The sequence below is a fragment of the Toxoplasma gondii genome, chromosome VIII (genome assembly GCF_000006565.2).
Source record: "Toxoplasma gondii ME49 chromosome VIII, whole genome shotgun sequence".
Lineage (NCBI taxonomy): Eukaryota > Apicomplexa > Conoidasida > Eucoccidiorida > Sarcocystidae > Toxoplasma > Toxoplasma gondii.
The window spans coordinates 4,587,182-4,602,497 of record NC_031476.1 but is presented as its reverse complement, the minus strand read 5'-3'; the positions used below and the strand labels follow the sequence as shown (position 1 = coordinate 4,602,497).

Sequence of the window (15,316 nt, the reverse complement as noted above, 5' to 3'; positions counted from 1 at the left end):
ACAGCGACATTTGTGAAATTGCTGACACCAAAATGAACACCAGGGAAGTCACCTGGAAACAAACGATTTTCCAGCCATCATATCAACATCTATGCCTTCAAGAGTCCCATTTGAGCCCTATAGAGCTTGATTTCACTTTGCGGTCCGGGATCGATTCCGACAAGTTAACGCTGCGAAGATGCGCTAGTTGACAGAGACACTCGATTGCTCTTCATATCTTGACGTAGACACTTTTTCTGTGTCACGCCTTGAAGGTACATGATATTCAGAAAGTGTGAGAGTTCAGCACACAGTGCCCCACCTTGTTCAGCAAAAGGGATGAAATGGAAAGCAGTTGGACGGGCAACAGCAGGTCAGAGAAAAGAAAACTAGCGTTGGATCCACTTCCCCGAATCAGGTTGAGGTATTAAGAAAATTAAATGGTGGTATGTGTCGAGTTCCAACGAAAACATGGAGCATACACGTTTCGACTTGTTCCACTTTTAGGCGACAAACATGGGGCTCTATGTACTCTCGTACAACTCCTCCCCAGTTCGGTGTAAGAGCTAGTTGCTACAATCGTCCGGAGAATGCCTTGCTACATACCGCGGAAATCGAGGGAAGGCTATGAAATACATTCAGCACTAAAACGTGTTCTGCTCCTATCACAGGAGTCCTTCAGTCAGTGCTAAGTAGTGGACGCCGCAAAACTAGAGCGGTTTGGACATTAACACATCAAAAGGAAAAAACTTTAGTACGTTGCGTCGGCTAGAAGTGGAACTCCCTCCGTCCTCCATCTGTCTTCCTCAGCCGGCAACTCCGTGCCTCTCTTTCTTTCTCATCACATATCCGCCCATGTAGGGACATGCAGATACCTCCCGTACTGTGTATTCTGGTACCGGACCGAAACCATCTTGAGCGAAAAACGCGAAGACTTGAGAAGCACGGCGTTCGCTGAGGAGATTAGGACCCTTATTTTAAGAGCCGAAACCATGCGGTGAGGCAGCGCGGCACTGCCTAAACGTGAAATGAATTTTAAGAGTTTACCTGGGACGACAGAATGACGCATGATCTGTCTCCGTCTTCCAACAACCTTTTTCTTTCCAGTAACAATTGTCGTGTCCCGTCGCCTTCCCGCCAGCTGCAGCAACAGAGGCGGTCTCCGCTGGACGACGATAATGAAGGATTTCAACAGGAATCTCCTTTTGGAATCGACCCCAGCGACAGCGTGGTATGTGAAAACAGAAGACAATCCGACAGAAACAAGCAGTATTCTTATTGGTTCACCCACGCCAAGACATAGAAAAAGATGCGTACAAGCAGTCAAGCAAATATAATCACATTATGACTGCTTATATGTGTACAGATATTCCGGATTAACGTAATACCATGTAGGCGCCTGCCGACATACAAGCGTACATTTAGATGCATGTGTGTCAACCAGCACACATGTCCTCCGAGAGCCAATATGAAGATCAAGTGTCGCCTTCTTACAAGGAGATCCGGCACTATATATATTTATATATAAGATCTTTTGTGTGCACTTAAAATTATTCAGATAGAATTGAAGACACGTCATATTCAAAAGATGCTTACCGGATGTGAAACGTTTCAACTACCGACTCCGTGATTCGTTTCTAGGAGCCGAGAAACTCCATAGCAGCATTGTGTATATGCTCAGTTTCACGTAATTTCGATTGGAACGTCCACAGTTGCGAAGAACATTCGTGTCAGGATATCATACCAGAAACGTAGGCAATGCGTGCACGTGGTGCTGGGACCACTCTGTAGGTGAAACGGAATTCGTCTCTCAAATGCTTGTGTTGGACATCTGCTGTTGCCACAGGGAGGTTCCAATCCACTGGAAAAAGACCTTCTTTGCGCAAAGCTGACGTCCATTGGTTTTTCACCAGACGATTTTCGTCCAGTGCTGATCGAGGCTCAGCTGAGTGGACTCGGTCTAACCTCTGTTAACGCTATTCGCGATTTCCGCAATCTCCAGGTTAGAAGAAAACACTGTGGAAAAACACGAGAAAGATGTGGCCAGAGAGCGTCTGCGTATGAATAGAAACACCAGTATGCCTTCGTTCTATGATGTCGTCTTGGTGCCTACAACGCGACATCCTGTTGTGACACGGTATTCGGACAGTTGCAGATTCTGCCCACCGCAGACAAGAACACCGCCTCTTCCACACCGACATATGTATGAGGATCTGACACAATTAACGCGTTATACGGAGGCACGAGAGAGAACGAAGGCGGTCCCTCGTCAATGTTTCCTTAATTGTAGGACCGAGCGAACGCGCGCTAAGCGATTCCATGCGTGTTGCCTCGGAGGTTATAAAAGTGGGAACCGCTGCCTGACACCACCTCCACCTTGATCTCTTTGTAGAGAGGAGACAGAAAACTGACCAGACTTTGCAGAATTGTTGTGCGTGCGTTTCTCGTTGCCGGATCTTGGAGCTTTGCAGATCGTCCGCATGCGCAACAACAAGCTCCGTTGTTTGCATCCCCTCAACCTGTTGACTTTTTTGACCGTTCTCGACGCTGCGAACAACGAAATAGAATCGAGTGAAGAGCTGATGCCGAATGCATGCCTAGAGGTCGTCGACCTCTCACAAAATCGTATAAAACGCCTCGGTAGGCGGAAAAGACACACCCAAGGACCAAACAGCGCGACCAAAGCACAGAATCAAAATCGATCTGTCGCCGCCAGACTCGCACCGATCAAATCCAAGGCAAATGATCCCTCAAGTGTACTGGAAAGCAACGATGGCAAATGGAGATGCGACAGCTCAATCTCTGAACTGTTAATCTCAACGAGCTCTACACCCTGAGATGCCTGGTTTGACACACAAGGAGTTTAATTACATTTACACGTCTTCATGTAGTTTGTGCGTTACATCATGAAAGACGTTATTTCAAAATCGTAAGCCCCGAGTCTGCATGGGTGTCTCTCCAGAACGTACCGGGCATGGATTCGGAGCCTTCTCAGAACCTTTTTGTTTTGCAGGCGCAGAGTTAGATTTTTCTTCGTTGATAATGCCGAGGGAGTTCCCCGAAAACACAGACAGGAAGCGAATAAAAACATTGCAGAGACACCTGTGCACAGCGTGTTGACGCGTGAAACAAGACACCTGTGATCCTTAATGCTTGAGTCTCTGTCTTTCTAGGTGACTGGTCCTTCAACCCGCGGTTAAGGATTCTGAAACTGGCAGGAAATGCGATTGCCTCTCTGGAAGGCAACCTACGCGACAATGCACTTTTGCAGCACCTTGATCTCTCTGAAAATCTTTTAGAGAGCCTCGAGGACCTACCCCCTTCTCTGTCGATCGAAGAACTGCTTGTCGCCAATAACCGGATCAAGAGTCTGCAAGGCGTCGAAGCTTTGGCAAAACTGGCCTTCCTCAATGCGCATGTGAGACGAGTTGAACTAAGCATCCACCGTCTCTCTGTTAAGTCCTACTTGCCATGCTCGCCCCTCTGTCTTGACGTAGTTGGTGTGCTTTCATCTCTCTTTCCTACACAACATGACAGGAAAAAGGCACTCCCCCACGCAACCCCCTCACTTTTTGGTTTCCACCAGTTCTTCGTGTCTCTGTGCTTTCATTTGTTCAAACCTTTCGCGTATCTGTTTCGTTGCCCTGATGCGAATATCTCCGTTGACCAGACCTTAGTTCTATCGTGAGATCCGACGCTCACGGACCCGCGAATTGTTGGTGACATGGCACCCTCCACGAGTTTCCCTTCTGCCTGTATAAGCTGTTTGAGGGGGTGGCGGTGGTCAGCCGTCCTGAAGAACTTAGATGTCTTCTTATCGTACGATTTGGCTCTCAGGGGAACCGCCTGACGTGTTTGTACCCGGTGTCTGCGGAGACAGCTCCAAATCTTCTCCACCTCGATGTAGGCGGCAACCCCGAATTTCGAAATATCAGACTCCTGACGCCTCTGGAGAAATCCTCTTTTTTCTGTTCTCTCAATCTTTTCCCGGGCCCCTTGGAGGAGGTCGACTGGCTTCGAGTAAAAGTAATTCACATGCTCCAACATCTCGAGGTTCTCAATGGTGAACCCGTGACGACGGAAGAGAAGGTCCGTTCAGGTGGCTCTTACATGAGTTCAGGAATGCCATTTACCACCGACATGCTCGAGAGAGACAAACGCCCTTGACACCTTTCTCTCTGTCTCAAAACTCTTCTCTCTATTTGTGTGTGCCTATTGTATCCATCTCCATATCTTCATGCGTACATCTCTATCTATGCGTATTAAAGTTCGTTGTTTACATGAATGTATATATGCGGTGCGTCGTACAAATTTGCAGGCTTCCATGCATGAGTTAGATGCCAGCTTCGGGGTTCACGGAAAAGTGTGTGTGTCATCGCGGATGGAGATATGTAAAAGGAAAGACGGTTTGCTTCTCTGCACGACAGTGGAAGCTCAAAACTGAGAGAGGCGAAAGGACCTCAAACGAAGACAGAGACATCACGACACACATATACACGCCCATATTATATATAAATATATACATGCATAACTTCATTCACATGCGTATATATATATATATATATACATTTGAACAGCCCTATGCATTTGCAGCACCTCTTGTTTGTGACGATCCAAGGCCGCCTCTGGACTGGGAAAAAAGACGCATGCACTGCGAGCGCGTGGGGGACTCGCTGGAACAGGAGAGAGGCGACCCGGCGCTCAAGAAACATTTCCAGAAGAGGCACTCTTCGCGAATCTGTGTTAGTCTCCTGCAGTCGGCTTTCCCCGGGTTTCGTCTTCGCAGGTGAAAGTGGAGGAAGCCTACGGAGAAGAAGTTGAAGGACAAAGACGAATCTGGGAGGCCATTTTGCCAGGAGAACCATTTCCAGACAGACGTCTTCTGAAAGCTCACGACTTCATCTAAGCGTTTGTCTGTATACGGATGCATATATACAAATATAATTTTTACCACCACGTTGAATTGTAGAGTGCGGAAAGGGTAAGGAATGTAGGACAGGAGTACATATATATGCAGGTCTTCACTTCGTACTAAAAGCATATATATATATATATGCGTTTTCCCAATACATCCGAAAACGGTCTTGTGCCTTCAGTGTTGGGGGCAGGGGTTTGTGGCGGTAGGTCGGTGAATCTGCTTGTCACTTTTTTGAGTAAGAAAAATGCGAGATAGGAGAGGAGAGACACGAACAAGCTGTCGCCTCGAATTGCCAACAAAGACACACCTGCCGTTTTATTTCGTTGTTGCAAAATATATGCGACTCTATGGAGGACAAACGATTTTGTGGAAAACTTCACGAGACTGTATTCAACCTCCAATAAAAAGGAGATACGCATGCAGACTGGAAGGACAGTCGACAGCCTTCTGGTTCTGTAGAGAACTCAATTCGTGCAGACACGAAGAGCAGGAATCTCGTGCATATCCGTGTATATATCTACATATATCTACATGTGCATATATATATATATATATATATATATATATAATTATATACGTATGATGGTGACCTCTTTACTCAATACTACCGAGACCATATATATATATATATATATATACTTTGTTCTGGCACACTTCCATTTCTACACCACATGCATCTCTCAAGCTTTTTAAATCTGTGTTGTTCCAGCGCGACGAAGCGCGATTTGCGAGTCGTTGCCCATGTCACATGCATGCAGGCTATGCATGCAAGGCAGTCGTGGCACTTTAAGATGAATTCAGCAGACCAGCAGTGAATGCTGAAAGTCGACGCAGCACGCGGCGGTTCCGGCGAACGTAAACAAACCACTGACACGATCAGCGTCACTGATTCCCTGCTGATACACAACGTACATATATATATATATATATACATATATATACATATATACATATGTATATCCAGCCTGAAAAGCTTTGTTTTTCGGTGAAGAAGGAAACCCCCTGTTTTGCTTCACAAGCGGCTTGTTCCCTCTTGTTTGGGACGTCTTCTCCCTGTCGGTGTGGGAGTTTCGAAACGGTTTGCTCTGTTTGTCGGCTCCATCACATGGCGGCCTCCTCCGGCGCTTCACGGTCGAAGCTGTCCTCTGCAGGCGATCCTGCGACCGCAACTCCAGGAGTTGCGCTAGGCCTCGCAGCAGTCGCGTAGGCGCAGAGCTGACAGTAGGCTGCGTACAACATGGCATATCTGGGGGCGTCTCCGTCTGCACTCGCTACACCCATTTCTTGCGTGACCAGACAAACAGCCGCTGGAATGAGCCTCGGATTCGAGATCGCCATCGCCACAAGGGCGGGGGGGTCTTGAAGTGCGTCGGGCGGGAAGCTGTCCTCGGGTCTCCCCGGCGCGCCCCACACGGGCCCCGGCGCCACAGCGTCCGGCGGAGACGCGCCCGTGGCGCCCAACGCGCCCGAAGGGTCCCTGGGAGTTGTGAGGCCGGCGGCTCGAGAAGACGAGTTGGCGGCCACCGAGGCCGCAGCATCTGGCGCCTCTGCAGCCCGGTCGTACGACCCGAGAGGCTGCTCTGTGGAGAGAGAAGGTGACTGCGTTCCCTCGTGAGTTACGCGAGATGCTGGCTGCGACTCAACGTCACCCATACCGCCTGGCGCGGTGTCGCTGACGGCGACGCCTGAGGACCCGAGGGGACTCTCAGGGGCCTCGAGCGGACCTAGAGACACAGACCCCACTTCCCCACATAGACTCGAAAGGGTCTGCTGCCTCAGCGCCAGAGCCTCAGCTGCCCGCGCCTCCTCAATCGCCGCAGCTTCTGCGGCGCGCACTGCTGAGGCCGCAGCAGCCGCCGCCGCATTTTCGTTGATTGCATCCTGCGTGAGGACATCGCTGGAGCGACTCGAATCCGAAGGAGCCTGAGCCTTCTGTGCCAGGTGGTATTCGAAGCGAAGTCGCGCGAGGAAAGCCCGTGTCTGGTCAAAGAGAGAACACATAAAAAACGAAGAATGTTCCAGAAAAAACAAACGGCTTGCGGGATCAACACAAATCTAAAGCTGTATCTATCTATCTATCTATCTATCTATCTATCTATATGGAACTGTATTCGTACGCAGATATAATTGTGTATATACATATATATATATACAAAGCGCACAAGTTAATCTCTCTCTCCATGTATGTGCCCATGTTTATTTCTGAGACTGTGTATAATTTTGGGTGTGCATGGCTTTTGTACCAGGCACCTAAAAGTGAATTTTTCTAACTGTTCCTGCAAATACATTTTCTGAGTAGAGCATTGCTTCTTCTCTCTAATTTGAAACTATCGTGGCTCTGGAGTTTTCTGTCGAGAGAATCCGTTCCCGTCCACCCCAACTGATGCCTGCTTGGAAGACACATCGGACTGAGAAGCGGGGCGGACTCACCACCGGGTGTAACCTGAGCTGGAGAGGCGCCTGGGACGTGCCTGTCCTCTTCTGTTTCTCTCGGCAAACGCATCGAAGAACATATCTGAATGCAGCGATAGAAGCAGAGACCAGACAGGGTGCTTGTGTGAAATCCTGTCACTTTGTTGTAGATCCTCTGTTTTTTTAAAAATCAGGTCAGGAACGTTTCGCCACCTACACTTTTGCCAGTGAACGGTATAACTGTGAGTAACTTCAGTTCATCCCGGGGGCGGAAATGCCCCTACAAACGACTCCGTTGCCGCAGACAGGAAGCCACACGCGAGCAAGCAGAAGGAAACCAATACACAGGCGTAGGGGCTCGAGCCCACAGAAACCGGCGAAAAAGGACAGGGGTGGGGATAAGACACATGAAACCTGAGACGGGATGCAGATGAGCGGAAACACCGCATTAGCTTCAGACCGTTGAACGAGTAAGCGAAAAACGATGAAATCTGGGGAAACGATCACGACCCGCATTCACGGGGAAGCTGCAGAATCTAACTGGTTCTCTCGTCAGAGCTAGCGCGACGTACTTGAAGTAGCAGAAGGCGAGAGTGTCGCGTTTGAGGAAGAAAAACCGAGGGTCGTCTGTGGTCATCTGGAGAAAGCGGAAAGGCAAAAAACAGAACGGGTGAGGACACTCAGATGCGCAAACAGAGGGAACTTAACCCCGTTAGCGTCGCTGTCGCGCATGAGCTTCCTGTGGAGGCTGGTGAGCACGCAACAAATTGTAGCGTCCCGTCACCTACGACACGCGAACTTCTGTTTTACATCGCTTGTTCGCTTGGGACTTCTGATACACAGAAAGGGCTACTCATTTCAACGAAACAGAAGATACGCCGAAGTCAGAGTGAGTGTGGCGAAGAGGAGCGAATGCACGCGATAGAAAGAGAAAAACGTGATCGAGCGGGCAACCCCTCGTTGTCAGTGGCTTGGAATTCCTAAACGGCGCGTGTCTGAGTGACAACTTGCCAGTCGTATGCACTTGGCCAACGCATATGCCAGTCGCAGGTTCGATCGTAGATCCCCGCGAAACGTCGGCGTTTACAGACGATTCGAGCCAACGCCACTGAACAAGCTGAATGCACCCCGCTCGCTCGAACAGTGTCATTTTTCTGGCCGTCGTCCCGCTACGTGACCCCAGACACATGCGCATGCACGAAGGAAGCGGCAAAGCGAAAAAAGAGTTCCTCGCCGCCCGCTCCTCGCGAGTCCACAAAAGCGAACACGAGAGAGCCTACGGTCCACGGGGCGGAAGAAAGGGAACCACGGCAACAAACGATCGTGGACAAGAGCAGGAAGAACGAGAAACGCAAGAATCCCGAGCGCGAGAGACTCTCACCTGCTGAGCGAAGTTGACCATCTCCTCGTCGCCCTTCGCCAGAAGCCAGCATCCAACCTGGTGAAGGATCAGAGACTCCACCTGAGAAAGAAAAGCAGGCGACTCCGAGCGACGAATCTGCCAGAGACAGGCCCCTTTGCTCCAGCAAGACGGAACGCGCCATCCCCTCGGTTTCGCGTTGGACTGTTTTCCGTTTTTTTTTCGACGCCTTGTGGGATACGCAGGACACCAGGCTGCAGAGCAGACGCTTCTCAAGCAACGCGAGAAACTCCACGGAGTTGCTCTCTTCACATGGACCTCGGGCAATTGACACACTGCATGCAACAACGCATGTGCAACTGTCCACGTGTCTCTGTTGACAACCCATATCGCTATACACACGTTCACCGTCAAGCGCATGCTTCCGTATAGAGACTCGAAATCTGTTCATCCCTGTGTGCAGATAAATGCAAGGACGTCGCCGCCACAGACAGGACTCGAAGGTTCCAGAGCGTCTGGCTTTCGCTTCGATTCTGCAGCCAGGTCTGCCTCCCAGTGGCTCTCAAGGTCCCCTCTCCCCCCGCCCCCCCCCTTCGCGTCTGCCATATATTGACACGTACATCGGTTTGTATAAATATTTCTACCTCTCTCTCTCTCCCTCTCTACATGAATTCAGCATTCAGCAACGTCGGAGTTGCATTCTATTGGCTCCACATTCCAAGCCCAGTCCAAGTCGTAGTATATACTTTTCAGAAAAAGGATATAAATAATCGTGTCTCAGCGATGAGTACTCCCAATACGATGGCCCAGAGCCGTCCAGCACCGTAGACAGACCTATTGCTCTCTCTCCAATCCTCCCTTGCCTCTATCCCGTTCCGACTGGACCAGCCTCGCAGCGTGGACTGTCCTCTTTGCTTTCGTTTGTTCTCTTCTTACTTTTATCCCCTTGCTTTCGCTTGTTCTCTTTCTTTTGCAGTCTTCTCTCTTTGTCCCCTCCCTTTACGTTTGCCCGCCTTCTGCCTCCCGTTTCGTCCCTTCTTCGTTTAGCCCCCTCTCTGCCTTTGCTGCCCCTCCGTTCTGTTGCTTCGGCGTTCTCGTCTGCCTCTGAAGCCTCAGCAGTTTCGGCAGAAGCGACGCACATCCTTGAATTGGAGTTTCGCATTTGCTTTCGCCCACGGAAGAGGAGGCAGTTCCTCCAAAGCTTCGGCGACGGCTGCGTCCTCCGTCCCGCCTGACGACCAAAGTCGAGCGCCGCTGTCTCCCGCCTCTCCCGCAAAATCGGATGCATGCAAAGGCCTCGGTGTCTGCACGTCCCCCGCGCCTCGGGCTCGTCCCTGAGAGGCTCCCAGCCGCTTGCGTTTGCTTCTCTCCAACACGAACGCTACTCTCAGTTTCGCTCCGCTCTGCCACAACGGATCGAGCTCTTCGTCTGTGTCTGACTCCTCGTTCTCCGTCGGTGAAGGCGAGTGCTGAGAGTCTGGCGTCTCTGCGTCTGCCTCTCGCACTGAAGAACTCGATGCCGAGCCCTGGGGTCGCGTTTCTCGCCTCTTAGACGCAGACTCCAGCGAGCTTCGACCGCTCTCTTTCTCTTCTTCGCTCGCTGTCGCGTTCTCTCCCTTGGCGTTGCCACTGGAACTCCTCTGTTTCTCACTCTGAGACTTTCTTCTTGCCCCAGACTCCTGCGGCAGAGTCGCTGCCGGAGGTTCCTCGTCTTCGTCGTCGGAGCCGTACGACATCAACAGGCTGACCCCCCCGTCCTTCTCTTCGTTTGCGAATTGGAATAGAGCGTTTTCCCCTGCAGCGTGTCTCTCGCGCTCTTCTTGCGCTTGCCGAGGCGCTTCTCCCCCGACAGCGCCTCTGCCTGGCTTTTCGCCTTCTCGTTCCCTCGCTGCCTCGCTCGGAGACACGCTGTCTCCTCCGTCCGCCTTCAGTCGCCGCGGTGAGGCCCCGCGCGAGCCGGCGCTGCACGCATGGCCCTGCGCCGTCTTCTGTTTGTTTGTCTTCTTTTCCGAAACTGCTGAGCCTTTGTCTCCTGGTGACTGCCCTGCCTGAACGTCGATCGCCTCTTTCTGCGACTTCTTCACAGACGAAGGCAGGTGCGTGTACACGAGGCTCGAGAAGGAAACGAGTCTGGGCGGGAGAAGCTCGGGAGCATGCAGAAACAGAGCCTCGCCCGTCTGCCGGAGATAGGTGTAGTACGCATTCAGCTGGTGATCGACAGACAGAAAACACAGCTGACTGCTCACCACGGGGTCGAGCTTGAGGCGGAACTCCATGCGACTACCTTCCTGCAAAAGAGCGAAAGAAGACGCAAGGAACAGAGGAAAAGCTGAGCACGGAACAGGCGGCAGGGAAGAGCAGGAGACCCTGCAGAGGGAGACTCACAGATATGCGCAGGTGACTAACAAAAGGAGAGAGCGAGGGGCCATATGCCCAGACACACACAGCATCGCGAGAGACTCACGCATAGCAGTTACAGGCAGCCGCAGGCCACAGACGCTTGGCTCAGAGCCAGGGGGTTCAAGAACGTCACGCGCGGGAGCCGGAGGCGCAAGACGCAGAGGCGAGGAACGGAAAACAAAAAATGTTGAAGGGTGATTGGCTGCCTCGTCTCTTCACACACGCAAAGAAGGGAAGGCAAAAATCCCAAACTACACATATTCTCGTAAACGTATATAGATATGAAGTAATTCCACGCGGACGGATATCTCTCGAGTGCACAATGCACAAATATATATATATATATATATTGTCTACGTCGTTATCATGCGTTTGGATAGGCTGCCTTGTCGCATGTTCAACAGCATACACACAAGAGAGAGGTAGCGAGTTTAGGATTTAAATAAGCATCGACCAATGCGTCTCTCGCTGAATTTCAGTGCGACCCTCACCGTGCGAACAAAGTGAGCTGTGCGTTCAATGACGAGGTGTTCCTTGAGCGTTTTAGGCAGGTGAGGAACTCTGTCTCTCGGGACGTTGAAGGGGGGAACAAACTCTGCCTCAACGTCGGCTTCTCTCTCGACTTTCAGTTCCGGTTCGACTCTGGAGCCTGTCGCCTCCCCTTCTTCTGTCGCGCGACCTGTCGCGCTTTCGTTCCTCTCGATCCATTCTTCACCAACGTGCTCTGATTTCCTTTGTTTGCATGCTCGCGACGAGCCGCCGCATCTGCGTAGCTCTTCGAGTTCCTTCTCCAAGTTCTTCGCCTCGCCCTCCTCGTTCTCCTCTCTCTTCACTCCTGGATTCTCAGATCGACGTTGCCCCTCTGTCTCGTCTCGCAAGCGCTTTCTCCCCTCTTCTTCTCGCTGTTCCAGACAGCCGCTGCTCTTCCCTGCTTCTCTCTCCTCGCCGCGACGTGATGCTGTCTCCTCTGGCCCCTCGGTGTCTCCGTCGCACATGCGGGGCGATCGCGGGGACTCGCTTTCGACCGGCGCGTCCAGAGAAGCCGGCGGCGGCACCGCCGACATGTCCCCGAGTCTGAGAGAAAAAACAGAAAAGAGCGAAAAAAAGGGAGCGGTTCTCAAAAGTGGAGAAACATATAATCCGAACGAAACGCATGCACTTGGACACCACTTGGGCGAACTGTGGACAAGAGATAGGCGCATGCGGAAAAAGACGACAACGGACAGATGCCGCCACCTACCTACTCATGTTCAGTCTCTCTCTCTCTCTCTATATATATATATATGCATGTGCGTGCATGCATCTGTGTAAAAATTGCAGGGACAGGGTATGTTTTGTTGATTATGAAATAGAAGAGAACCACCCACGTGTCTACAGGTACGTATACACACACACTTCTTGGTTTGAATGCATGCAGAAATATCCACGCGAATGCTTGCTATTTAACGTCTGTAGAGGCCGAGTGCGACGCCTCAGCGACGGAGATACGTCCGCGCTTTCCAGTGCTTTCTGCTCTTCTTTTCAACTGTGCCCTCTTGTCTTGCCGCTCCCTCTCTCCTCTTTTCTTCCTTGCTCTCTCCCCTGCTTTCTCTAGCTTCTCTCTTCTTTCCGAATGCCCCCTCCGCATTACCTGAAGCGACGACTTTCGTCGGATGACGCCGCTTCCTCTCGCAGGCGAATGATTCTCTCTCGCCTCTCCGAGCGAGTTTCCCTTAACTGCTGCAATTCTCTCGTAGGTGTCCACACCTCTTCATCTTCTCGGCCTCCAGCGAGGCGCTCGAGAAAGTCTTCTTCAAACAAATTTGAGGCGGGCAGATCCTGAAGACAGAAAAGCCGACCCCCCAAAGTGTGCTTTGATCCAAATAAGTGAAAACCTACAGAGAAACACCGCATGCAGACCACGCTGGGAAGAAAGGCAGACACAGACACCTCTCCGATGCTATCAACAATCTTGAACAAGCCTATTCACACAAGCGGAAAGATATACATATATTTATATATATATATATATATATATATACAGTAGATGCATGTACATGTGCATATATAAGTATATGCATACGTATGTATATATAAGTATATCTGAATGCAGCCACGGATGGGTGAAATACATGAATTTGCTCGTGAGATCGGACGAGATATCTACGAACGCAAAATAAGTGTGTACATGGCCATCTGCCTTCAAGTGGCTGCTGTATCGTTCTATGCACTATATCCCTTGAAGACACACACACACACTTCTACTGTGAACACAACTTCATGTACGTAATTACGTCTACCTGTGCGAGTCCGTATCTATTTGGACATCGAAGTCTACCTCGCCTCATCTCTCTACAGCTGGCTGTCTACGTCTGCACACAAACAGCTCTCTGTCCTCACCTGTCTCTGGCTATCTATCCATATATATGTATCTGTCACTCTCCAGACCTATATATATATATATATATATGCATATAAAGTGATGTACAGTTTAGAGGAGGATGTGATTGTTACTGGATGAGAGGAGACAGACGTGAGAGTCAGAAAGAGGCGAAGGGCCAGACATCTTTTCTGCGCATGCACTCACTCGGTACCGTTCTCTGTCGAGGGCTGGCGTCTCCTCAAGGATCTCCCGGAGTTGCTCGCTCGTGTAATTTTTTTTCTTTTTCGAAAACGCGTCGGCGTCCGAGAGAAGGAGGCGCAAATCATATCTGAAGACACGAAGAAAGGCCAGACTGCTTCGCTTCGTAGAAATGCGCCACGCAAGCGCATGCGCATCCACACAAAAGACGCGTTCACATGAACGTCTGGAACTCTTTAAACATGTTCCTTTCACAGATTCTTTAGTACTGCATGCACATGCATAATTGCGCGCCGGAGGATTTAGACGTACTCGTATCTACGAAGGTGGAAAAACAATAGCTAGGAAACGCCCCCGCGCATGGAAAGCAGTGGAGTCGAGTTGTGTAGAAAACAGATATAATAGCGGTCTACAGAAAACAGAAGTAAAGCACCGCCAAAAACAAGGCAAACAGGGCGTATTAGAAAGTCTAGAGTTTCACTTTTGACAGTCGGAAACAGCGCGTAGGTATGCACTGGCGTGTCTAAGGATAAGACCCGTCATTCCTAGATACACACCAATATATATATATATATATATATATATGTATATATATGTGTGTAGATAGATAGAAAAAGATATATGCGTAAAAAGAATCAACAGAAGACGCAGACGCACGCGTTCTGAGTTTGAATCGGTTCGTACCTGTCTACGAGATTGTCGGCATCCCCGTTTAGAGGGATGAGACGTTTGTCGAGGTTTTTCCACTCTTCTTCGCTGCAGAAGTATTTGCATGCAGAGCCTACGCAAACGAGACCCTGCGCCCCGTTTCTTTCTTCCTTCGTCCCTCGCTGGCGTCCCGGGGCAGAGCCCTGAGCGCCTGCGGTGTACATACGCGACATGCTTTTGCGTGCTCACGCAGCAGACAGAGACCCCAGACACAGCGAGATATGCAGCCTCACGCTGGTGGGGCGAGGCGGCGGAGAACAACCATTTATTTTCCTTCGGAGCCGACCGGCGGGGCGCGACACAGCGGGCGCGTTCCGTCTGGAGAAAACGACTTCTGAAACCGAGTACAGATTCAGAGAGAGCGAAGCTCCCCTACACACCCGTACAACGCAGGCACTGAGAACTCGGAGATCCCAGGGCGAGGATGGACCGTGGTTACCGCACTACAAAAAACGTCTCTGGACAAGTCGCCCGCGGCCTCGGACGCGTGCAGACAGAAAAGAGACAAATGACAAGACAAGGGAAGGCACCGCGAAAGGACGCGCCAATGGACAAATCGGTGAGAAGGAAAATGAGAAGACAGACACGGGGAAGAGGAAGCACAGAGGGTAAGAACGGCCAAGGCGACAACGATGTCAGGAGAGCACTGACGACGGAGAGAACGAAGAACGAGAAAGGATGCTGAAAAGGAGGGAAACGGAGGGAAGAGGGGGGGGAGAAAAATGGAATCAACAGGCGAGAAAAGATGCGGCGACCTTGATCTCCTTTCACCCGACAAACACACACACACACGCAAACTATTTTTTCAAATTGTCAAGGGTAGAAGGAAGACAGGTGACTTGGTAGAGAGGGAGAGGGGAGACGTGACGAGGCAAATCTGTTCCAATTTTTTTCGCGTTTCCTCTGGCCGCTTCGATTCAACTACTCCTCCTTTCATCGACTACTTTACAATATGCACTGCTCCTTATAAGCCGGGAGA

The 15,316-nt window shown here is 50.7% G+C and overlaps 2 protein-coding genes across 2 annotated transcripts; one reads left to right on the top strand and one right to left on the bottom strand.

Moving 5' to 3' along the window:
• Positions 1 to 1,039: 1,039 nt before the first annotated feature.
• TGME49_271285 (leucine rich repeat-containing protein) lies at positions 1,040 to 4,885 on the top strand (the record flags this gene model as incomplete). The annotated part of the gene is made up of 6 exons (XM_018781614.1): positions 1,040 to 1,210; positions 1,826 to 1,981; positions 2,451 to 2,619; positions 3,153 to 3,397; positions 3,817 to 4,068; positions 4,766 to 4,885. The coding sequence occupies 6 exons, from the start codon at positions 1,040 to 1,042 to the stop codon at positions 4,883 to 4,885; spliced, it is 1,113 nt and encodes a 370-aa protein (XP_018636650.1).
• A 1,113-nt stretch (positions 4,886 to 5,998) lies between these two features.
• On the bottom strand, positions 5,999 to 14,510 carry TGME49_271290 (hypothetical protein; the record flags this gene model as incomplete). The annotated part of the gene is made up of 9 exons (XM_002365754.1): positions 5,999 to 6,877; positions 7,328 to 7,412; positions 7,882 to 7,946; positions 8,691 to 8,771; positions 9,809 to 10,957; positions 11,561 to 12,143; positions 12,700 to 12,887; positions 13,636 to 13,759; positions 14,314 to 14,510. 9 exons carry the CDS (start codon positions 14,508 to 14,510, stop codon positions 5,999 to 6,001), a joined length of 3,351 nt encoding a protein of 1,116 aa, XP_002365795.1.
• Positions 14,511 to 15,316: the final 806 nt, after the last annotated feature.